Source organism: Bubalus bubalis, chromosome 6 (assembly GCF_019923935.1).
Source record: "Bubalus bubalis isolate 160015118507 breed Murrah chromosome 6, NDDB_SH_1, whole genome shotgun sequence".
NCBI classification, from domain to species: Eukaryota; Metazoa; Chordata; class Mammalia; order Artiodactyla; family Bovidae; genus Bubalus; species Bubalus bubalis.
Genome location: NC_059162.1, coordinates 108461717 through 108485992, shown reverse-complemented (window position 1 = coordinate 108485992; position 24276 = coordinate 108461717). Strand labels below are relative to the sequence as shown.

Here is a 24276-nt window from a genome sequence, read left to right as displayed (position 1 = left end):
GAATACTGGAGTGGGTTGCCATTCCTTTCTCTAGTAGCTCCTGGTAAAAGCTGCCTTCCGCTGGGTGACTCAGGCTTAAAGGCTGTCCACTCTCTCCAGCCTCTAGGGGAGATTGATGCATACACTGATAGATCACTCCTATGGATTAGGTAGATAAAGAAATTGATTATTCCATAAATCATTGTCTCCATGAAAAACAATCCCAATTTTTTTAAAAAGAAAATATTATAAATCTGTCTGAACCCATGTGAGTGAAAGTGTAGCCATTTCAATTTAATTGTCTGAGACCTTCTTTGCTACAGCCCCAGGGAAAGAGTCCCTGAAGCTACTACTTACCAATCTAGAGGTTTCTCTCAAGCCTTATGAATGGCCACATCACACCATGGATGAGATGGATTTACATAGCAGCAGGAAGAATCTGAATTGGCCAGAAAGAAGAACTTTCTCACCAAGGAGACAGAATTATAGCTCTTGGAGACATAAAAAAATTGAATACTTACTCCTGTCCCTACCTTTTCCTTCCTGCTTACACATGCACCACTCCATTGAGGAAAGTTAAGGCTCAGTTCTACCAAGACACAGAGAACTGGCCAAAATGAACCTTGGGTGGGGCTTGAGGATGAGGTGTAACAGCTCAGGCATGGGGGAACTCTCAGAACAATATAAGTGAAGAAATGATTTAGGAGCAAAGGCAAGAACAAGGTTGGGGGGGGGGAGTGAAGCGTGAAAGATGAGACGTGGCTTCCCAGCTGGCTCTTCTGTGAGATGGTCACCTTGTTTCTTTTCTTCTCTAAGCCTCCATACTCCTCCCCAGAACACAGGAGAACAAGGAACAAAGAACAATCTAAGCATAAGGTTCTAGCCTGAACTGCACGTCCCTAAATGTTCAAGGAACTGTGGCTATTACTTATGGTCACCCACTTGGACCTACCATGAGGCCATTCAGATGCTGTGCCACCTCTCAGACTCCCTCAATCCCTTGCCCTGTGTACTCTGCAGTACCCAGAGTGGGTGATCCAGAAATGTTTGCTGAATCAATGAGTCAGCCCAGAGACGATGCGAAAAAGACAGGAAATAAACACTAAATTACAAGCAGCATAAAAATAGCCCCATTTCCAAAGCAGATTCTTCTGATTCTGCGAATCCAAGCAGGAGCAGCAAAACCTCCAATCCCCTTTCACTAAAATATCTCAATCCAGGGTCCCTGGAGTAGCCTTACTCTGTACAAACCATAGCTCATGTCTTTCCTGACCTTTCTATCTTCAATATGACTTCAAGGTGCCATCTTGCCTCCTAAATCCTGGAAGCCCATTTACCCAAGCTTCCCTCCTTGTTCAGAGGCCAAAGCCAATTCTTCAGACTCTATCTTTCTAACACTCTTAGCCTCCTATGCCCTTGGCTTCAAGTCCAGGTGTTTTGGCCACGCTCAGTACCCCAGTGATGGGCAAACTCTCCCTTTCTCTGAGGCCTGCTGAGGTCACCCATGTCATAATTTTCCTAGCTGGGGAGACCTTTGTCAATACCCAGTCTGATCACAAGTCTTCTCAGACACATCCAGGTGGTGGAGCACTTGGTATGGCTGGGGTTCTTTGGGGAATGCACAAAGCTGTGACACATTTAATTCCTGTCACCTGAACAAGGAGTAATTTTATTTACTAGAAGAAAATACGGCTCTATTATAGGTATGCAGGGCTCCACGATTCAAGAAATAATAACACACAAAATACTTTAAAGAAATCACATTTAGTGGGATAAAAATACATAACACAAGCCTACTTACCAAATGCAATGTGAAAGATGATGCTGACAAGCTGAGCAAAGATGCTCGGTATCAGGTGTGATATTTGACAATGGAATGTTCATTCATTTTGTCATCTGCTACTGCTCCTGAGCATACAAGCCGTACAAGGCACCAAAGGTTTAAGAACAATTTACGTGAGAGAGAGAAAAAAAAGGAGAAAATTCTATCCATTCGCTCCATTTTCTTTTACTGTGAGCTACTCTATTTGAACGACCACAAATAATAGTTCTTACTAGCCTACTGTGTACCTGCTAAACACCTCAGTCTGGTTTATGAACACCAGAGTCCTAGAGGAATAGCATTAGGAAAAAGAATGCCTGTTAAGCAAGACCTTACAATAACCACTTTGCTCCTACTATAAGAATCAGCATGCAAATGGTGCCCACTCACCACCCCCAGGGCTTGGCTGCTCTCCATGGTGCTGAACACAGAGGCTGGGGTGAACCTTAATTTCCCTGCTGCTCCCCGGACAACACAGACTGTTCTCACTGTCTAGGAGCTTTTATAAACACACATGCATCTGATTTGTATTTCTCCCTCAATATGAAAATGGTTTCGTAGGTCTGTTTTGCAACACTGGAAAAATCTAGTCTCCTCTCTCTTAAGACTGTAAATTTAAAGCTTCAAATGTGTGCTTGTTTGTGTGTGTATGACAGGAAAATGGATGGGATTTTCTTAATGGACTGGGGGTGCTGATCAGAGATCCATGTTTTCATCTGATTTTTCCATGGCTCACCAAGGATGTGGCACAAGTCATTTCCCTTTTTCATCTCTCAATCTGTGGTAGAAAAGATTGGGGCAGGTACTGTACTGTAGCTCTGACATTCAGAGTGCCTACACCTGTGTTCTGGCTCTTTCAGGGACTCAGAGACTGTCAAACAGGATGACCTTGCCTAGCCTCCTCCAGCACAGAAGATTTTCTGGATCCAGAGGAAGAGACAAGGCTTAGCTTCTCTTGTAAGAAGCCAGGGATTCAATCTCTCTCTGCTCAACTCTCCCCCCAGCCCTCACTCCCCATGGACCAGCCATAATTCAGCTAAACCTGAGAGTTCACCCATATTTTATTTACTGATTCGATGTTACGAGACAAGTAAAATAGACGGCTGTCACCTCTATTAAACTGGGCAGGAAAAACAGCCATGTAGGCAACAGGCTATTTCTGCTTATAATGTGTCATCTGTTTCCTTGGGGGAGGGAAGCAAGAAAGGGGAGGTCCTAGTCTAATAGGAGAGCCCAGTCCTGTCACTTTCAGGGGGGAAGCTCAGGGTTGCCCTGCAACCTGTCCCACCCCCACTCTCAGCTACATGGTAGACAGGTCAGGCCAGCCAGTGGGAAACTACTCTGTTTCCCCCGTGATCCAAAGTAAAGTCACTGTATTCACTCATCAGACTTGGGTAAAGAATGGCTGTTGAACCCCAGTTTGGGAAGCCTATGCTAGAGAAGCAAATCTTCGATTGGTCATCTCTTACAAGTACACAAACACACACACACACATATGCACACACTCTTGCTCACCAGACTCAGGGTGGATGGCATTTATACTCTCAAAGCTAAATGGCCCAAGCTGACTGTCTATAGAGCCTGAATCTCCAGGTTTAACCGTCAACACCTCACTTTACACAAAGCTGTCATGTAGACCTGCTGTCTACACATCCTAGCAGGATCCTGTGATGTGGCATAAACAGGAAAAGGGGAAGCCTGACCTATGGCTGGCGACAGCACAAGTGGTCCAGCCACAGTTCTGCCGCGCAGCTGCCCTGAGTAACCTGCCTGGTGAGGCTGGAACCGCAGAAGTTCTCTTTTATGGTTCAGCTCCCAGAGGGAGCAGCAGAGATGCTGAGGGACAGATGGGAAGAGGAGAGGGCTGAGGTCAGAAAAGACAGGAGGGTCATGGCCTTTTCTTTTGCCTCTTCTTGAAGTTGACAGCTTGTGCCTTTCTCAAGAGGAGAATCATCACTATAGGAGCCAGAAAATGGATGTAAGGACCAATCCTAGGCCCAAAAAAGAAAGATCCATTCCCCTAAACACTCCAGCTCTGCCCAATAGACCCCATAGGAAAGGTCTTGGCGTAGAAGGTGCTGAATTGATAGGGCAGAAGACCACCATGGACAGCATTAGAACACTGACTTCACGGAAGAATCTAACAATGTCTTGCATGAAATCCTTGCTGGCAACATGGAAAAAGGGTTGAGCTGAATGACAAGGCTGCTAGATAGACTTATATTCAACCTGTATGTATCAAGGCATTCATTTATTTAACAGATAGTTATTAATCACCTACTACGTACCACACGTGGTACTAGGTGAATTGGGCAAAGTGGTGAATAAGTCAGTTGCAGTCCACACTTGTCTCTAAGATTTTCTAAGAAAGCTTCTCTGTGAGGTAACCATGAATTACAATCCAGTAAGTGCTATGACAAGGGAAGTTCAGGATGCTGTGGGGACTCATAAAAGGAGATGGAAGTCAAGAAAGGCTTCCTGGAAGAAAATATATGTTTGCTGAGACCTAAAGTTATGACCAACCCTAGATAGCATATTGAAAAGCAGAGACATTACTTTGCCAACAAAGGTCCGTCTAGTCAAGGCTATGGTTTTTCCTGTGGTCATGTACGGATGTGAGAGTTCGACTGTGAAGAAAGCTGAGCACCGAAGAATTGATGCTTTTGAACTGTGGTGTTGGAGAAGACTCTTGAGAGTCCCTTGGACTGCAAGGAGATCCAACCAGTCCATTCTGAAGGAGATCAGTCCTGGGATTTCTTTGGAAGGAATGATGCTGAAGCTGAAACTCCAGTACTTTGGCCACCTCATGCGAAGAGTTGACTCATTGGAAAAGACTCTGATGCTGGGAGGGATTGGGGGCAGGAGGAGAAGGGGACGACAGAGGATAAGATGGCTGGATGGCATCACTGGCTCAATGGACGTGAGTCTCAGTGAACTCCGGGAGTTGGTGATGGACAGGGAGGCCTGGCGTGCTGTGAATCATGGGGTCGCAGAGAGTCGGACATGACTGAGTGACTGAACTGAACTGAACTGAACTGAACTGAAAGGATGACTAAGAAGTTAGCCAGAAAGAAGAGCAAGAGCAGAGGTCAAGTTTAAGGGAAAACATAGTGACTTCTAGGGACTTGGATGTTCAGTTCAGAGGAGCAAGGAGTGTGTGAGGCAAGGAGGGACAGCGCATGAGCCTGCAGATATCAACCCCAGCAGTCATAAAGGGCCTGAAAGCATGAAGAAGCCAGTAGGATTTCAACTCTGGTTAAAGTGTGGGTGGTGGATTCAAGACCACTGAATAAAGTTGACAAACTCTGACACTGGTCATTTCCTGCCTAATGCGTTGATGGCATGGATAGATGAAGTGAAGGCAAGCATGCTCATCCAAGGCTCAGAGGGCATGAAGCATGCCAGACAACAGAAAAGGAGGCACAAAAGCTTCACTGTCCAGACCCATGGTTCTCAACCACAACCACATTGCAGGCCCATAACCACTTACTTCTCTACCACAGACCCCTGGGGGGCAGTGGGTGGGAGGTCAAGGAGGAAGAAGAGCATGAAATCCCTGCCTACCTCCTAAGGATAGAGAGATGGGAACAGGCTTTGGTGGTCCAGAAACAGCGAGCAAGAAAAACTGCCTGAAGGTTCAAGATAGGATTTACCAGGGATAAATGACAGGTCCTGCCTTTAGGCTCAAAAGATCAACTGCCAAAGAGAGGATGAGGGGAGTGGTAGATCGGCAGCCATACCTGCGGAAAAGACCTTGTGATCTCATGAGACCACCAGCTCAGTATAAATCAACAGAGTGAAATGGCTGCAGAAAAGGCTGAAATAGTCTGGGGGTGTATAAGCAGACACCTTGCGTCAATGCTGAGATGCAAGGAGGGGATGAGCTTACTGTTTTCAGTACATAAGCAGGACTGTGGTTGGCTCTGGACACCACACTGAAAGAACTGGGCGTCGTTGGTCTGGAGAAATGCCTTTACATTTCTGTGGGGTTGCACTGTGCACCAGGGTATAAATCCAAACCAGATGCAGGCAGGCAGGGTGAGCATAATAGTAAGAATGATGGGTAACATTTATTGAGAGCTTACAACGCTATGGTCTAAACACATTATGTGCATTAACTCATTTAATCCTTATAAATGAGGATTTATAAAAACCCCGTAAGGCACGTGTTACTATTATTATTATGAGAGATTAAATAATTTGTCCCAGATCACTCAGGTGGGAAGTGATGGAGGCAGTCCTTAAACTCAGGCTGTCAGATTCCAGACCCTGTGAGTTTATCCACAATGTTAGATTGCTAAAATCTATAGAGAGTTTGCTTCTCTGGTGGCTCAGATGGTAAAGAGTCTGCCTGCAGTGCAGGAGACCCAGGAAGATCCCCTGGAGATGGAAATGGCAACCCACCCCAGTATTCTTGCCTGGAAAATCCCATGGACAGAAGAGCACTGGTCGCAGAGTTGGACATGGCTGAACGACTTCACTTTCTACTTTCTACAGAGAGCTTCCTTCGGGCCATGTTAATTTTCACAATGATCCCTGGAGGTCAGATCTGTTGCTATCCGCATTTTACACGTGAGGAAGTCGAGGCTTAGAGCAGTTAAATGACTTACCCAAAGTGACACAGCATGGAAGGAAGGAATGAAGGAATGAGGGTTCAAACTCAAGACAGATGGATTTCAGAACCTACACTGTTGACGTGTAAGTCACACTACCTTCCCTGGAACTGCAGGAAAACCAATTTTAGGGCAAATTTTGCAACAAAGATTGGAGTGGGCCAATATGTTTGCGAGAAAGAACAAAGCACAATCAAAAAGTGGTGAGTTTCCTGTTATGGGTGGTATTCAATCAGAGACTAGATATCCACTTACTAGGGATGGGGGAGGGGTCCTCCAGTGACTTAGAACAGTGGTTCTGAAAGTGTAGGCTGATGAGCAGCATCAGCTTCATCTGGGAATCCATTAAAATGCAAATTCTCAGGCCTCACCCCAGACCCACTGAATCAGAAGCTCTGGGGGTGGGACCCAGCAGTCTGTAGTTTATTGAGCTCTCCAGGTGACTCAGATGCATGTTAAGATTGGAGAAGCAGAGGCCTAGACTGACCCCTGGGGTTCTTTTCAGCCTGGATTCTGTGATTCTTCACTGTAAACAGGAAATGTGATGCCTGGAGCCCTGGGAAGGCCCTGGCTCCCTGCTCCTGCTTTTCCGCCCAATTGGGCAGGCTTTTTGGAATAGCATATTTCAGTTCTGCAAAGCAGATGCAGGAAGGCTTTGCAGAAGTCTCCCTCATTCCTATATTTAAAGAGCTCATCTCTGCAGCAGTTCTGAGAATACTCTTAACCCCCTTCCAACACAGCGTGTCTGCATCGGTCCCTTTAAAAGCATAAGATTTCATTGTCTCCCATGGATGGGAACCCTCTTCACACAAACTGGGGTCTCAGCTCCTTCTCCCTCATCTTTTTCCCTCTGTCTTCCTTAACCCCCATTCAGTATAGCACCAAAGGATTTGGCGTGGAAGCTTCCGCTCTCCCCGACTTCACCCCATTCATTGTCTCCCATCTGTAAGATCACCGTGGGATTCGCTCCATGGCTTCATTACCTGGAGTCTCCCAGCAGAACCAGCAGTGCCTATGCCCTGGGGCCCAGCCTCCAGCCACAGATCCTCTCTAGGATTCACCAGCTTGCTTCAGGAGCGAGCTTGGACTCCCCATCCCAGAAGAACTGATCAGGACTCCCAGACCAATCCCTCAAGGGCATCCCATAGCCAGGGTCTTCCCAGCTCTGAATATGTGCAAATGACATTTCAATCAAAACACTGCAAATGTAGGGAAGAACCAGAACCTCATGGGCTTTGGGTGTGTGATAAATAACAGGCCAGGAGGTGTCTGGGAGCTTTGGGCATACAGGAGCATGCTAGGAAGAGTACCCCTTTTGCTCCCTAGCATGGCAGGTAACTATCACAGGCTGCCGGAGACATCCATTCCATTGCTGGGTATGTGAGAAATGGGCAAATACCCACATATTGAGCTGCAGGGGGTACTAGTTACATGGTTGGCACAAGGCACATGGTTGGCACAGGCAGAGGGCAGATAAGAAGCAGATAACCTCACAGCTCAGAGTCTGAGGGTGGAGACAGAGCCTCCATCCTTGGGGAATCTTTTTCTCCTTAACATTTATTAAGCACCAAGCCCTATGCAAAGAGCTTTATATACTTTATTTCTTTTAATCCTCACAACAGCCCTGTGAAGACCCTAGGAGTTTCAACAATATGAAATTTTTATGGGTCAAAACCAGCTGAAAATGGTTTAATTCAATATTAATAAATCTACCTCGTTGATGAGGAAATGGAGGCTTGGAGGTGAAGTGACTCACCCAAGGTCTCACAGCTAGCACCTTAGACTCCCACTCAAGCTCAGATCCACCATATTTCATCAAACCTGAGACATACCATCATGTTTAAAGGTGCCAATAAAGAAAAAATCCTGCAAGTAAACTCAAACCCGATGTGAGATCCAGACTGATTTCAGAAATGTGAAAATGTCAGGGGAAGAGTTGATGTTAGAATCAGTGAGATATATTAAGTGACTCACAGAACTTCTCTGTGAGAGAAAGCCCTAGACAAACCCACAAACATAGCTATAATCAAGGTCAGTGAGCCTTAGTGAAGAAACTGCAAAGGTCAAAGGAAACAAGGAGAGGAACAGGGGAACGCAAGCTCTGTGGGGAGCAGAAAGCCTGGCTGGAGGTTAGGTAGTGTGGACTCTGGAGGTAACTGGAAATAAACCAAAGTGCGGTGAGGGTGGAGAGCTCTGGGGTGCAGCACCTTTGAAGTGTGGCTGAAGGGAAACAAAGCAAAATCAGAATGATCTGCTGTCCTCGGGTCCCCTGCCCTCAGTCCAGTCTTCTCTGATCTCCCAATCACACTCAATCAAGGTTTGGTTTCTGGAGTACAAAGAGAAGCCGAAGAAAACAGGGACTTCAGAGGAAGCACTGGTGCTAATACGCATAGGCCAGCGAGGCATCTGGAGCACAAAATTTAAGGAGGCGCTCACTGTCACGGTCAGTCACGCCAAGAGTATGGCCACCATTTGAGAGCCTCCTTAAATCCTGCTTCCTGGCGGCCACACTCCCCTGACCCCAGTCCCACCCAGTTTGTTGGTAGTAGACTCCTCTCCTCCAACAAAAACAAGAAGAAATGCTGATCTTGGAACGGAACAGAATTCAAGCTTTTTTGAAATGATATCCCATCTGTCTAACTCTATGAAGCAAGCAGTCTCATCCCATTTTACAGATGGGGAAACTGAGACCCTGGAAAATAACATGACCCCTCCTATCGTGCTTGTTCCACATCTGTCACTTCTGTGGGGACTCTAAGCAGGGCATTTTCCCATACTTCCAGAACAGGTCAGTCCCCGGCAGCCACCATCATCCCAATCTCGCTGTGCCCCCGGAAGAAGGAACATGGTGCAGAAGAACAGTAAGCATGGATTTGCCTGTGCTCTGTCAGAGGTGGCATGGTAAGGGGAATGGGCAGCTCTTGCACCCAGGTCCCTGCACCCCACCCAGTGTCCATGGAACAGCAACATGTTCCAGGGTCCAGCATCAGTGGACCTTACCCTCTGATGGTCCACCAATCTCAGCTCACAGCAAGGCAGGCTCTATTTAGAAGGTCAAAATGTGACTCTTGCTTACAAACAAAATGACCAAACAACCTATCAGCCTGGAAAGGATGTTGGAGGGGAGACAGGGTGGGGAAGGAAGGAAGGACAAGAGCAAATTCGCTGACCCCCTTTTCTGGCCAGGCCACCAGCTGAAGAGCAGGGAGGGAGACACAAACGCAGAGCCCTGGGCTTTCCTCAAGGCTCTGATGATGTCTTTGAGGACAGCCTGCGGGCTGCCAGGGTGAACTGTAGGCTGGAGCTCCCGGAGAGCAGAGGGATTCCTGTGGGTGGACTGGCCACACCCAAAGGAGTGTCCCACCTTTATTTCGGACTCGGATTAAAGAATTAAGCAGAGTCCAGAAGCCCAGACGAGGTGGGGTGTAGACATGTAAGGATGTACATCGCATGTGCAGAAGGGGTGGGAAAGACCAAACATCCCTTTCCTCTCGGGAAAGCTTATCTACCACTTGGTCCATCTACAAGGACAGTTTGATGCTGAACACCAGTTACTGGTAGGTTTCAGTGTCACAGAGCCCATGCAATCATCCCCAGAGAAAGCCTAACAGCCCAGGACTCTGAGGCCACACTCAGCACCCAGAAGCACAGTGGTGGGGCGCTACACTCAGCACCCCTGAGTATCAGTGCCTCCTGTCTTCCGACTACACAGACTACACAGTAAAAGCGCAGGATCTGGGGTCTGGCTGGTGAGAGTTCTTATCCTGCATTCACCACTTACTGGCCACGTGATCTTGGGCAAGTGACTTCACTAAGCTTAGTTTCCTCATCTGCAAAATGAGGACAATGTCTGCAGGCAGGATTGGTGAAGCCTAAACCAGATGGCGAAGGAAAAAAAATATGCAACAGCTACTGGTCTCAAGCAGTTACTAGTCACACTACTAGTCATTCTTTGAAAAGCACGGTGCTTGGCAGCTAGTAAGTGCTCAGTAAACCAGAGCCATTATATTTCGATTGTGTGTTGTTCCAGACCCAGGTGGGGTCCCAGGCAGGAGATGGTGCAGCCACCTCAGCACAGGCACACTGCCCCCTGGTGCTCACGCGGGGGAATCGGCGCCTGCAAGAAGAGCTGCCAGCCAACAAGCCCAAGGCCGGTCTGCGTCTGCTCCAGGCCCACCCTTGGCCCGTCTGTCCATCAAAGCACCTTGGCAAGGACACGCCAGGGCCTGCTGGGTGCCAGCCCTAAAGGGAGGGCTCTGCTTCTGGACTTTCAGTTCTCTCTGCTGCCAGGCAGGGCCTGGGGAGCCCCTCGGTTCCCTCTGGAAGGTCCTGAGCAAAAGGCGGGGGCTTGGGCGGGGGGGGGGGGGGGGGGCAGGTAGGGGGAGGGTGGGGATGGGGATGTGCAGGCTGAAGCAGTGTGGGGCTAAGGCAGGGGCAGGTGACTGTAACAGCCTGGAGGAAGCCTGGCTTCGGCAGATCAGAAACGGTCCCAGTGGTGGAGCACAGCCAGGTGCTGCCCTGCATGGATATCCCAAGCAGCCCTAAGCCCTGAGCCTCCCCTGCATATGACCTTGCACCCCCTGCCACTGAGGATGCGGTCGTCCTAGAACCCACAGTGCATCTGTGCCTCTTCCCCCGACCCCCACCAAGTGGGCTCTGTTTCCTGGGGACAGGACAAGGGGCCTGTGGGAACGGGGGCTCAGGGGCCCTCACAGACCCCACAAAGGAAGCAACCAAGCAGCTTTGCATTTGGAAGGGTGGGAACGAAGAGTCGCTCCTCAAAGCCCAAAAGAAAGCAGTGGATTGGACTTCTGAAGTCAGCTATCATGCTGGCGGCAGGGGGACCCGAGTGACCTTGGGAGGGCCTAGTCGGGACGCTGTGCTGGCTCACCCCGCATCAGCCACCTCTAAAAACCCCGGATCATCCTGACGTCAAAAGACGGTTTAGCGCAGTGCGAAGCAGGCATCAAGAAGAAATTATAAACTCCAGCTCGAGAAGGAGGGAAGCCCGGGCTGACAGGAGCAGCTGGGCTGGAAAGTGGAGACAGAAATTCCTCAAGTGAATGCTTTCTAAGGCCCCTCGGGCCACTCCCAGGTCTTGTCTGAAGCTATTTACTTCCAGGGGGGGAAACCCTATTGATCTTCATTCAGTGCCTGTCTGCTCCAACACGGCCGCGATGTTTCAGCGCATCACCAGTCACTGCGAGAAATTTCTCATTGTTTTACACACAGCGGCTCTGAAACTCAGGAGATGAACGTTCAGGACCATTTGGGTGAACTGATGACAGGGGATGCAGACAGGGCTGACTTGGGGAGGGGACCTCATGCCCCTGGGACTGACTACAGTGTCCGCTGGGCTTCCCCGCCCCCAGTCCAGGCTCAGAGTCTCGCAACTCTGTTTTGCTCCCAGTGTAGATGCTCCGCGAGTCTGCCCGATCTGCCCACCTTCCACCCTGCCACATACACCTGCTTTATGTCTCTGCAGTCATTTGGCTCTGAACCTCCCCCCGGCTGGCTAGAGATCACCACCATCCGCTGGAACCCCTCCAGCTAACGCCACCACTGTCTGGTTCCCTTCTCAAATGCTAGGCGGCCCTCGATTCTACATGTATGTAAAACAAGGGGAGATCTAGACATGAAACCTACCAAGGCATTGACAGTCCCCATCAGCCCACACTAAAAGGAAACCTAAAATCACAGAATATCCCAAGCATCATGGCCAGCTCAATAGTTTACAGATGAGGAAACTGAGGCTCCGGGTTGGTGGGAGAGTGTGAATTGACCAAGATGGCTCAGGAAATTGGTGGAAGGCAGAGTAGAAAACCCAGGCCTCCTGGTTCCCAGCCCAAGGTCCCTCCGCATCAGTGTCTAGGTCTAGTAGCCAGGAAATCAGGTCCCCACATGAGGCCACAGAAGCACTGGAAGGACCCACGCATTAAGCTGCTTTCCGTGAGTTAAGACTAGGATCCATCTGAACAATAATAACGATGATAATAATAATAACAAAATGCTGAACAATATGTCTTGAAAATCTTCAATGAGCAACACTTGATAACAACACACAGAATACATCTTCCACATATTCATATAAAATAATCAATGATCATTTTTTTCCTGCAGACTACAATCCAATTACTCTCTCTCCCTCGCTCTCTCCCTCACTCTCCTTTGTTACTTGCAAACCATCCAAGCAATCAATGCCTTGACCTCTCCCTCTGATAGACACAATTACAAAAAGACAGAGCAATGCAATTCATCTATTCAAGACGGATTGTTTGGACACTCTGTCACACTGCTGAGCTATCCATCTCCTTGTCTAAGAGGAAATTTAAGCCCCCCAAAAAGGCACAAAGAGAGGGGGCGGGTACGCTGCTCCCCAGTCCAGAGAGCCCCTTGCACACCTGCAGGAAAACCCTCTCCTGGGCTGGTGCTAGGCGACGCCTGCCTACTGGAGAAGGATTCGGCTCCCAACACAGCCAGCGCAGGCACCCGTCTTGGGAACCAGAACCATCCAGCACACCCAATTTCCAGGGCCTCAATTCCTGTGGCCCCAGCCAGAGCCCTGAGATCTCAGGGCTGGAGAGAGAGAGAAAAAGGAGAGGGCATTGGGCCCAGCCAAGGTGTTGTGTTTGGGTTTCAACACACGGTTCTCTGTGTGTGTCTCTCTCTCAACACACCACGTCCACTGCCCTTGGCTCCTGCTGAGACTCCAGCCTGGGCTCAGAAGGAGGCAAATTCAGCTCCCCAGGGAGCTCCAGAGAAACCCAGGGATCTCAGAGCCTACCCATCCTCCATCCAAGCTGGCAGAGCTCCGGCGGTCACGTTTGGCATTGGCACAGCACCCCAGTCCTCGGGCTGGGAATCAAATGGGGCAGGGCTCTTGGATATAAATGGCTTGGGCCGACACGCTAATTAATCCTGGGGCTTAATACGAAGAAGATTAGAAGAGAGGAGGGCTTTGCCATCCTTAATTGCATTATTACACGCTGAACCCAAGAAAGGGCGGGCAAGCTTGGGGCTTCCCCTCAGGGCAGTGAGGAGTCCCCCGGTGAAAGTCAATTTCACGGTAAGAGGAAGCGGGTGAGGATACATCATCCCGCCCCTCCTCAGTGCATCCTTGCCTGGCTTCCCTCACCTGCTCTTGTCTTCCTGGGCCCCCAAAGACCACCACCCCCTGACTCTGGGCTTTGAGAGTGCCCCTCCCACCCCTGCAGGGGAAGGAACACAGAAGAGGGAACTGCAATGCGTGGGCTGGGTGCATAGCACCTTTTGGGTCCCCCTCTCTTCTCCCAAGGGCACCCTATCAATCAGGCCCCTATACACACACACACACACACACACACCCCAAAAACAAACAAACAGAATAAAGGAAGTCCTGGCCCACTACTAAGGGGCTGCCTGCTCCTGGAACGGTGACCAAACCGGGCAGTGGGACAGGCAAAGGTGCAGAGATGGAAACAATATTTTTGGCTTGCCTGGAGCAGTCTGGGCTGCAAAGGGTTAAGCCTGGTCGTGAGGGCTGTCCCCAGAGTCGGGTGCCTGGATTCCTCTGCCTCAAATATCTGCCTGCTGGGGTCCTGGGCAGGAACAGGAAGACCCCAGCGTGGGCAGAGCTGAGGACTGTGTTCTACCCTCGTCCAGATGTCCAGTTCAAGAGGACCTGGAATCCAGGGGAGAGCAGGGAGGCGAGAGAAGGGATTTCTGATTGCCTCCTAGGAAAACCTCAAGTACGGAAGCCAAGCTCGATATCGGTTGCCTGCACCCGGTCACGCCGCGGGCAGCCCAGAGTCCGCGCCTGGATTAGAGCCACAGGGGAGGAAGGCGGCCCTAGCTCGCCGGAGCCAGATGCTGGTGGGGGCGCCTCGCGAACCCAGGCGGCCCAGGTCTCCCGTCTGGCGGCGGGCGCAGGGCCTGCGTGGCCGAGGCTCCCGCCTGGCCAGGCCGGGCCCAGCCCTGGCGGTCTCGGGCCTGGGACACGCGCCCCTCCACCCTCTCCCCCGCCACCACTCTCCCTCCCAGCACAGGCCTGAGCGCTGCCTACGGGATGCCTGGGGCGGCCACAACAAAGTTAAAGCCCCGAGTAAGAGTCCCTGGCGAGAAGAGACGCGGAGACGCGAGAGCCTCAGAGCCGCGCGCAGACCCGCCAGCCGCCGCCAGCTGCTGAGGGATTTCGGCTAACTTTAAAAAACCGCTGGCATCCCTCTCCTCGCCTTCCCTGCTTGCGCCGGTCAGGCTCTGCCCTGCCCCAGGCGGGGGAGAGGCCTCTGCCGCGATGGATGGCTGGAGCGACCGGGGGAGGGGACGACCCTCCCCTGCCCCGCGCAGCGGGGCTGAACGGGGGCCACTGAGGCCGAGGGCGGCCACCGGGAGAGGAGACCGGCCGTCCTCGTCTGGCGAAGCCGGACCCTGCTTCCCCGCCGCGGCCGCTCGAGCCCTGCCCCAGGTCGAGGCTAGGGGCCCGCGGGAAGCGGGGAGAAACAAGAGAAGTTGGCGCCTTCCCCAGGGTTCCCGCTTCGCAGAGGAGCCAGGTCCCAGAACTCGGTCTGCGGCCGGTCCTGCTGGCAGTCGCGGGCAAATGCGCCCGCGACTCAGGCTGGGACCCGAACGCTTCGCTACACTCCGCCAGGTCTGGCGGTCCAGGAGTGCGCCAAGGGCCCCTCGCCCGCCGCAGCCCAGCTGCTTCCTTCCCAATAAGTAAGGCCCGTGACCCCGGCTTGGAACTTTGTCCTCACTGGGTCGAGCTTCTGATGGTCACCCGGCCCCGGCAGACCGCAGAGACGTTAGGAAATCTCTTGGGATCGCGTTCAGTGGCCCCCGTTCCCGCCCCCGCCCGGGCGCACGGAGACCCTCGGCTCCCGGGAGCCCTTACCGATCCGGATGACGTGGGGCATCCCGCGCGAGTCTGGGATCCAGAAGGCGCACACGAGGAGCCCGGCCCAGTATTCCCAAACCAGACTCCCGAGGCGCCGCCAGGGAGCGGTCATCGTTGGGCGCCGCCAAGCGTGCCCGGGGCGCGGCCGTGGCGGGCTCCCTGGGGCGGCAGCTCTAGGCGCGGGCGCGCAGCAGCCCCCGAGGCGCCGCCTGGCCCAGCAGCCTGGCTCCCGAGCGCCGCTGCGAGTGGGGGGCGCCCCGCGGCGCCGCGCACATCTTACTGGGGGGCCGCCCCGCCGGCGCCCGCCCCGCCCGGCTGCCGCCCACGGGCCGCCCGCGAGCAATGCTCCTGGGCTCCGCCCGGGCTCCGCTCGGACTCAGCTGCGGCTCGCGTCGGCTCTGCTACCGCGCGGGCTCCCACCTGCCCCGGCTGCCGGGCGCTGGCGGGCGGGCTGCACGCGCGTCTCCGGCCGCTCCTCCTCCAGCCGCGGCGGATGCTATCGCCCGGGCTCGCACAAAGCCCCGGAGTGGAGTTGCACGCGCGCACACACTCCCTCCCAGCCCCCTCCCTCGCGCCCTGCCTCCCGCCTCCCGCGCCGCCCGCGCTCCCTCCGCGCACTCCCCCGCGCACACACATTTCACACTCACACCCGCCGAGGCGTACACTCGCGAGCTCACACCTGCGCAGGGGGCGGGGAAGGGGGCCCGAGACCCGCTTTAGGGGGACGCCCGGAGAACGAGGACTCTCCTCGCTTCTCAGACGTCCCCATCCGCCCTGCGGCCCCCGGTCCCCTTCGACTACGAGGGCACGGAGCCCGGGAGCCGGGCGTGGAGCACGAGAGCTGGCACCGCGAGCTGGGAGACGGCGGCAGCCTAGCGGCCCGACCAGCTGGAGGAGACGCGCCCGCCGGGAGCAGAGGGACCCGGAGCCCGCCGTCGGCGGAGTCGCGCCTTTCAGCTCCCACGCAACCGGCACTGGCTGGACGGCAGCGGCCGGGGACTGACCCAGGAACCGGTTTCCCTCCCTAACCCCCATCCCTCGTGGAAGCAGAGTTAGAGTTGGGCCCGGGACTCGAGGGAGACGAAATTCCAAGAGGATCGTCCAGCGCTGCTCTAGGGGAGCTGCAGGAGCTGGTGGGGGTGGGAGAGCCCAAGCCAGACCCTCTGCTGTGGAAAGCCGGACTTGACCGTGCACAGCCACTACGGGGTTTTCGGAGGAAGATGGCTTAAATCCTTAGATACGGAGGGGCGGCTGAGATGCACCCTGGTACTTCGCATCTCTCTTCTCCAACCCTGCAGGAGGACGGCCCCCCTTCCCCATTTCTCCTGAGAAAGAATAAAGAGAAACTGTAATTTTCCTTGGGGGTGGAGCAGGACCCGAGGGGGAGCATGCTAGAAAGGGTTAAAAAAAAAAAAAAAAAAAAAAACCTTGTTTATTAGCAATAATAAATTTTTTTTCAAGTGGCGCTGGGTGTCGAGGGAAGAGAAGAGCTGTGGAGCGAGTCTGGAGCAGGAGGCTGCGAAATACGCAGTTAGGCGAGTTTAATGACCTTTTTGACAGAGACAAAGCGGTGCCGATACAGTAGATAAATAAACGAATCTGTCACCGGGCAGCGGCTAGGCTGTGTGTGAATTTATTTTTCTCATTTAAATAATTTGATCTATTCCATCATTCCAATCTCTCCCATTTGCCAGCTGTCTGGTAACAGCATGGCCCCCAACATCTGAAAAACAAATCTTTAATTTTCTTACAAATAGACTATGAATCGGGCTCTATCTGGCTTGTTAATTTCCCGGTCTTTTCTTTGCCTCCCTGTCCAGGCATAGGAAGCATTGTGTGGGGACGTGAGTATTACTGCATGGCCAATCCTGATGACTGGGGGAGGCGGGGGAGGTACTCTCTCCCTCTTGAAATGGAGGCAACCCTGGAAGGAGCAAGAAGGGAGATTCCCAAGGATTTCCTCTCCAGAAGGGAAAGAGGTGTGCAGGTCTTGAGGACATCCTCAAAGATCTGCCAGCAAATGAAGGTTACCTTTTTTTTTTTTTTTTTTTTGCCAGACTTTGGGCCTTCCTCACCCTCCAGCAGGAGTGGCTGGTTTCCCAAGCAGCCACTGAAAAATGTGGCCCAAGGGACCAGAGGGAAGGACATGCAGACCAGAGCCAGAGAAGCAGCAGCTGCCACCTCTTGATAGAGAGTTATGGGCCCCAGTGGGCACCAGCAAGGAGGACGTGCAAGAGAAGGAAGCAGAAGGCCCCACCCTCTAGGGTAAAGCTGAAGGCGCCTCTTCAAGAGTAGACACCCCATTGCCAGCACTTAGCAGCTTCCACAGCTGGTTTAGTTGTTCCAAGGAACCTGAAAGTCCTGGCTGATGACTAAAGAAGGAAATTCCAGTGCCCTGCGAGGGAAATGGAAAAGGCAATGGCAGGATCTGAACTCAAGGCAAAGGATGTAAGGCTAAAAAGGCATTGCCAACAGTGTCCAAGAAGAAAAAAGAAAAAACAAGAAGGCAAGCTAACCCCAAAACCTTTGCAAGCTGCTTGGTACTTATCTTCCTTGGATGTTTTTGGTAAAATTTCAGCTGGGCCCTGAAATGGCTAGGGGCTGGGGGAGGAGGGGTGAGCCGGGATGCTATGTCTGTATTGGTTATCCTGCAGGCAGCCTCTTGCCATGAGAGGGGCAGGGAACAAGTGACCTGGCTGGAAAACTGAAGAGCGGAACTTGTAGAGGTGTGATTGCAGGCAATGGGTAGGTATGTGCCCTGGACCAGAACTCTGGGAAAGGCCAGTGGTGACAGAGGGATGAAGGGTGAGGAGCAGGAGGAGGAGAAGCAGTAGCTCCCAAGAAAGAGATTGGCCCTGGAGAAGCACGTGGGGGAAGGCAGAGGGGCAATCTGAGGACCCTGGGGCTCGAGGGTGTGGCCCTGCAGCCCCCTCAGCACCCCCAGGGAAGCAGCATCCGCCAGGCCTTGCTCCTGCCGCATCCCAGAGTGGGCGGGAGTCAGCCAGCGCAGCAGAGGGAGGCTCTCCTCTGCTGCCACGTTGGCTGTGTTGGGAAAAGCCTCCAGCTGCAGAGGCTGTGGGACTCAGTCCATGGGCCTGGAAATCCTGCTGGAACCGTGGGTCAGCGGGAAGCCGGCTGCCCCCAGAGGGGGACCAGGCCTTATTCTGGACCTAGCTGCAAGCCATTTTGTTACGCAGAGGTCTCCCCAAACTGACAGCAGCCAGCTCCCTCCCAGTCAGGGGAGGTTGGGATGTACTACAACAAAAACAACAGCAATGATAATAATGACCGCTAGTATTTATTACATGTTCTCTGTGTTCCAGACGATGTACCACTCAGCGACCCTTCTGTGCATCATTCGTCTAACCATCTCCCAGCCCTCTGTGATAGGATCTGGTTGATTTTTGCATTTTTCTGTTGAAGACTCCGAGCCTCAGAGAAGTCGGGGAGGTCCAATGTCACACAGCTAGTGTGTGACCCTTCTCCTGCCCCTCCCCTCGTCCCCTCCCAATCTCCCTCTTTCCCTTCCTTCCTCCTCACTCCTAATTTCTTCCCTCCCTCTAATTGTATTGGCCATCACTGCCGGGCTTTGTGGGTGGGGAGCCAGGACCCCCACCGGGGCCCATCTGTATCCTAAGCTTGCAGGCCTGACCCTTGTCCTGTCCCGCCTGGACCGAGCAGGGGACAGGCTCTAGCAGAGGACCTTCATCACCGCCTATGCAGACCTACTAGGCTTCTGGCTGCTTATAGAAAGGCTGAGGGGGGACTAGGATTTGAGTCCTTCAGTTGAGCAAACTGGGGAGCTCCACTGTCCCCAGCACAGGTCGGGAGGAACCTGCAGCCCCCTGTCTCTGCCGTCATGCACCTCTCCCGGCTGCCTTGCCACCAGCAGGCACCAAGGCTGGCATGATCTCAAGCGGCATCTCCGGGGATTGGGAGCCACCAATCCTGGCTTCTTGAATTGTTGGTAAACAAGTCTATCCCACCAGCCAGGCCTCCGCTCCTCGCTCCCCCACGAGGCAGGCAGAGCGGATTTATGAGGCCTCCCAACCTCATTCAGACTAATGCAGCTTTTCATTCCAAAATAAAAGGGGCCGCTGTCTGAAAGGACAAGTGCTCCTGCATTTCATTAACATCCCTGAAAACGGCTGAGCTGGCCCAAGTTGCTGCCAGCAAGATTCATGTCTCCCACCGGCTCACAGGTGGGGATGGGGGAGGAGGAAACCCTAAGCTGCAGGGCCCCTCCCGAGCGCCTCCCCTGCTTCCCCCCAGCGGCGGGAGGGCTCCCCCAGTGATGGCCAAGCGGGCCCATTGGAAGAGTCCCCTGTGTGCATGTTTTGTTTAGACTGATCCACTCCAGCTCTCAATCCCCCCACAATCACGGTGAGTGATGGGGCCCTGGGCTCGAGTTACCGAGATTCATGATCTCCGCTTCCCCAGGAAACCATGGAACACAGGCGTGTGGTTGCTGAGTGCAGATTCCTAGGACGTGAGTGCCCTCTGCCGAAGCCTGCCTACCTTCATCTCCCTTCAGACTGCCCGGTGGGCAGGCTGCAGGCAGACTCTGGCCACTCTCTAAAGTGGCAGCCACTAGCCTGGTGCGTGTTCAGGGAGCCCTGATGAGAATGCGGGGAGAAATTAACCTCACCCCCATCTCAACCTGGAGGGTGGCCAGGACAGAAAGCTGCCAGCCCTCGCCTGATCTTTGTCACCTTCCTGAATGGGAGGCAGGAGGAAGGGGAGGCCTTCCTCATCCCCACTCTTCACTTAACAGCATCCTCTCCTCGGCAAAGTCCACCTGTGCCAACTTCCAGAGCTAAGCCTCAGCGCTTCTCAAGATGCTGTGACCTGCCTTTTGGTTCAGGGATGGGCACCCTTTTGTCATCCTGGGTCCTTTGTCCCTGCTCCGAGAAGGAAAAAGCACAGAGCGGCCAGCTGCCATCTGAGCAAGCAGCAAGCCCTGTGAGAGTTGCATCACCTTAAATTTTTGTCAACAGTCAAGCAAGTTCATTCCCACTGAAGTCAATTCCTGTGTTTATTGTCAGTTTAACCTGCTGCTGCGAGTTATTTCTCAGCAGTCAGGGGGACAGGTAAGCAAGCCACCAGAGATCTGTTATTTTCCTGACACCTGCATTTCAATAGTTTGGGTGCAGTTCTGGGGGCGAAGTAAATGCTAAGGCAATCCTGTTTGTATCTATGCATAATGGAACAGTCTCCAGTGGTTCCAAAGCTGAGGGGGGATTCTGCTGCACAGCGGGAGAGGAGGAGAGGAGAATTGCCCATCAGAAACCATCCCCTTCCAGGCCCCGTTACCAAAGGTGGGGAGGAGAGTCACTCAGTCATTCCCTAATTAATCTATGCGTGAGATCCCTTGGTCACCACTAGACATTCATACAGTCACACTAATTCATCCATGTATAGGATCATCCACTCATTCACTCGTTCATTGATTCATTTACTCAGCCCCTTATACATTCATCCTCTCATCCATTCAGTCGTTCCTAATTCATTCAGTCAGTCACCTAAGGACTCCTTCACTAATCCCTCACTCATTTGCTCTTTCAGCCCTCACTCATTCATTCATTCACTTTACCCACTCACTCACGTATTCATGCCTTCATTTAGTCATCTACTCTTTCATTCAGGCACTCATCAGGCATTCCGTTGTTCACTCCTCCATTCATGTATTCAGTCCTTTGCTCAATCACCCACTTCCTTAAATACTCACACATTCATCCACTCAGTCACTCGCTCATTAACTGCCATTCATGTGCTGCCTCCCCACCAGCCTGGGCAGCCACTGCCTGCTTCTCTTGTCCTCAGCCTTCAGCCTGAGCATCAAATACCACCCAACTTTATGGTACAGCCCAGGGTGCCGCAGCACTGTGCTGAACTCACCAGTTAGCTACCCAAGCTTTGTGACTCCTTCAGAGCACCTAGCTCCCTGCTTTATCATGAAATTCAGGAACCTTCAGGATCCCTGACCTACCTGACCCTGAAGATGGTCTGGGCATTTGACTTGCCAGTGAAGACCAAGGTCCAGAATGCCCCAGAGCCAAGGTCTGATGATGGATGTAACGTTAGAGGTGCCCCTTGATGACTGTAGCTTGCCAGGCTCCTCTATCCATGGAATTTTCCAGGCAGAAATACTTGAGTGGGTTGCCATTCTTTTCTCCAGGGGATCTTCTTGATCCAGGGATTGAATCCGGGTCTCCCGCATGGTGGGCAGATTCTGTACATCTGAGCCACCAGGGAGGCCCAACTGTGATGCCACCACACCAAGCCAGAAGCCACACTGGCTTCCATTCACATGATCTTTTTGTCCTTGAAATAACCAAAAGATGAAGAAATGAGCTTAAAGGAACCAAATAACTTGAGAACAAATTGCTTGCTGGGGTTGAGGGTGGAGCAGAAGCAGGCATGTACTTGGCTCACGGTGTTAGAGAGCAGATGGTCAACTGAACGACGGGAGACTAAATGAGTTCGTGAATGAATAGGTGAGAGAAAGCAGATGAATGAACAAGTGAATGAAGAATGAATGAACACATGAATGACCTGTGCTCAACAGATAAGCAGCAAAACTGAGCTTTTGACTCAAGTTTCTGTAGTTCAAGTCCAGTGCTCTCTCAGCTGCTTGACACCCTGCTCCCACACCCTGACCTTGTAGGGTGTAATAAGAGGTGGGATAAAACTAGAGCATAAGTCAGCCATCAGTAGATTTTTCTGGAGAAGTACCTTCTTTGGAGGCTGTGGTGGGCAGTCCTGTCTGCACCTGTGCCCCCACGGGCAGGAGGCTGCCGTCATCCCTCCTCAGAAAGCGACAGAGTGAAACACGAAAATCCAATCACCGAGCGATAAGAAAATAAACAAGAACTTCTCCAAGTTTGCCAGACTTCCCTGCCCGAGGCCAGCTTAATTAAAGTTGATGTAGAATTTTAAAGTGGGAAAATAATTAGGGCAAGTGGTAGAAAAGAGAGGAAGGAAAACATTGTTCTGTTTTGTGTTTTGCTCCCTCTTAATTATGCCACAGACTGTCTCTCCCGTGGATCCCATCCCAAGCCCGCCCTCCGCCAAGATTCCAGCAGGTGGTGCGCTGTGTGAGAGGCGCGGGCACACCTGTGCCTCTCCGCCATGCAGGTATGGCGCTGCTCTGCCCGCAAGACAGGCGAGGCGGCAGGCAGCCAGGCTGGGAGTGGAGAGGAGCACATGCCCTTGGGTGGAGGGCCCCAGGGAAGGTGGGGACAGCAGGCTGTGGGGACAAGACGCTGCCTCCCTGCCCCAGGGCCAGAGGGGTGTGGCCACTGGGTCCCCAGCTTGCCATTGATGTCAGATCTGGGCTCTGATCCAGACAGTCTCAGCCCCCACCTCGTAATACAGAGGATCTCCGGGGATATAGCCCCTATCCTGCCTGGATCTAGGAAGAGATTTTCCTCCAGCAACTGTCAAAGGCGGAAGGAAGTACTCCTGTTTGTGTGCAGAATGGGGCTGGGGGTGGCCAGAATTCCAGCTGCAGCCGGTGCTGGAAATCCAGCTCACCCGGCATCATATCTGAACACTGGGTGTGCTCTGCTTTTGTGCTGGTCTTCCTTCTGGTGTCTTGTCCCCTGCAGGGAGGGCGTGGAGAAGGCAAGCACCAGCCTTAGGGAGCTGGTCAGATGCAGCCTGGAACGAGGAAAGCTATAGGCTCCTCTGGCGGAAGGAGAAGGGGTAGATTCCTCAAGATTTCATTGAACGAAGCTGGGCAGGCGAGCGCGAGAGCGCACCTGTCCTGGCGCTTTGCATACACAAACACTTGAGCACAAAAAGGTGCCTGTACTACTCTAGGCAAGCACAGACTGGCACGCTCAGCTGCTGGCATCTACCTAGTACCAACGAAAGTGGGAACTGGAGCCAGGCAGCTGGCTTCACATGTGCCCTGTCTCTTGCCAGATGAGTACCCCTGGGCAGTTTACCTTACTTTTCGTGCCTCTCTTTCCTGTCTATAAAATGGGGATAATAATAGTATCTGCCCAGCAGGGTTGTTGTCAGCATTAAATGAATTAATACATGTGATGTCCTCAGAAATGTACCCAGCACACGGTCAGGGCGTGTTATACTTAGCGATGAACTCTCCCTTCTTCATGGACATGCCAGACTCCTGAGTCCACCCTGGGGGAAAAAATAACCCTCTTTCCTGCAAGCCTGCAGTACATACGCGCACACCTCGCTCCAGGCCCCCAGGGTTCACTGGATGTGTGTGAGTGGGAGGGGCTCAGAGGAATGATGCAGGTCGGGCCATTCCTCTGCTCCCCTCCCCCCACTCACTCCCACTATGAGGACAGCACCCACAGAAGCTGTGTGTGCACTGGGAGTGAGTCTCTGTGTTCATGCAATGGGCAGGCTGGCTGCCAGGGGAAACGGAAGCCTAGAGCTTGATCCCCAAACCTGCTGTCAGGTTTGGAAAACTCTCCAGGCTCCCTCCTCCCCAGCAAGCCCCCACCCCTACTCACCTGGGCTTCCTGCTGGTCCTGTCCTTGGTGATGTGCCTGACCCGTCTCTGATCTCAATCCAGGATCTTCTGATCCCCAGGAGTACTTCCCAGCCTGTAAGAGACATAATTCAGAAGATTCCATTTAAAAAGAGAACACACCCTTCCCACCCCATTCAGAGCAGGGAGCCTTCAGAGACTTCAGGGAGGGCTGGGGGCCCCAGGCCCCAAGCTGTGAACACTGCTGTGCTCCCTGTGGACAGAGGAAGGCAGCTGCAGATGAGAGTAGGGAGAGGAGGTTCAGGTGGGAGCCCTGGCCTGGGGAGGGAGGAGGCCAGGCTGCAGGAGCCAGACCCTGCTCTGTGCTCTCTCTCAGGCACCAGGAAGACAGAGCCATGGGGAAGCAGGTTCTGCCAGTCAATTAAGCCCAGGCTCCCCTCTTCCACCTGGGTTGCGTTGGGTTGAGTAAACAGGACAGGTGCCAGTGGCCACAGCCTCATTTCTCTGATTCGGCTTCATTTTA

General features: G+C 52.7%; 1 protein-coding gene across 1 annotated transcript in view; it reads right to left on the bottom strand.

The window, feature by feature from the left end:
* GRIK3 (glutamate ionotropic receptor kainate type subunit 3) overlaps nt 1-15436 on the bottom strand; it is a 255576-nt gene extending 240140 nt beyond the window's left edge. Inside the window, exon 1 of the mRNA XM_006077572.4 lies at nt 15284-15436. Coding sequence (XP_006077634.1) covers nt 15284-15398 — 115 coding nt within the window. The 5' untranslated portion in view covers nt 15399-15436. The remainder of the gene's footprint in view (nt 1-15283) is intronic.
* Nucleotides 15437-24276: the final 8840 nt, after the last annotated feature.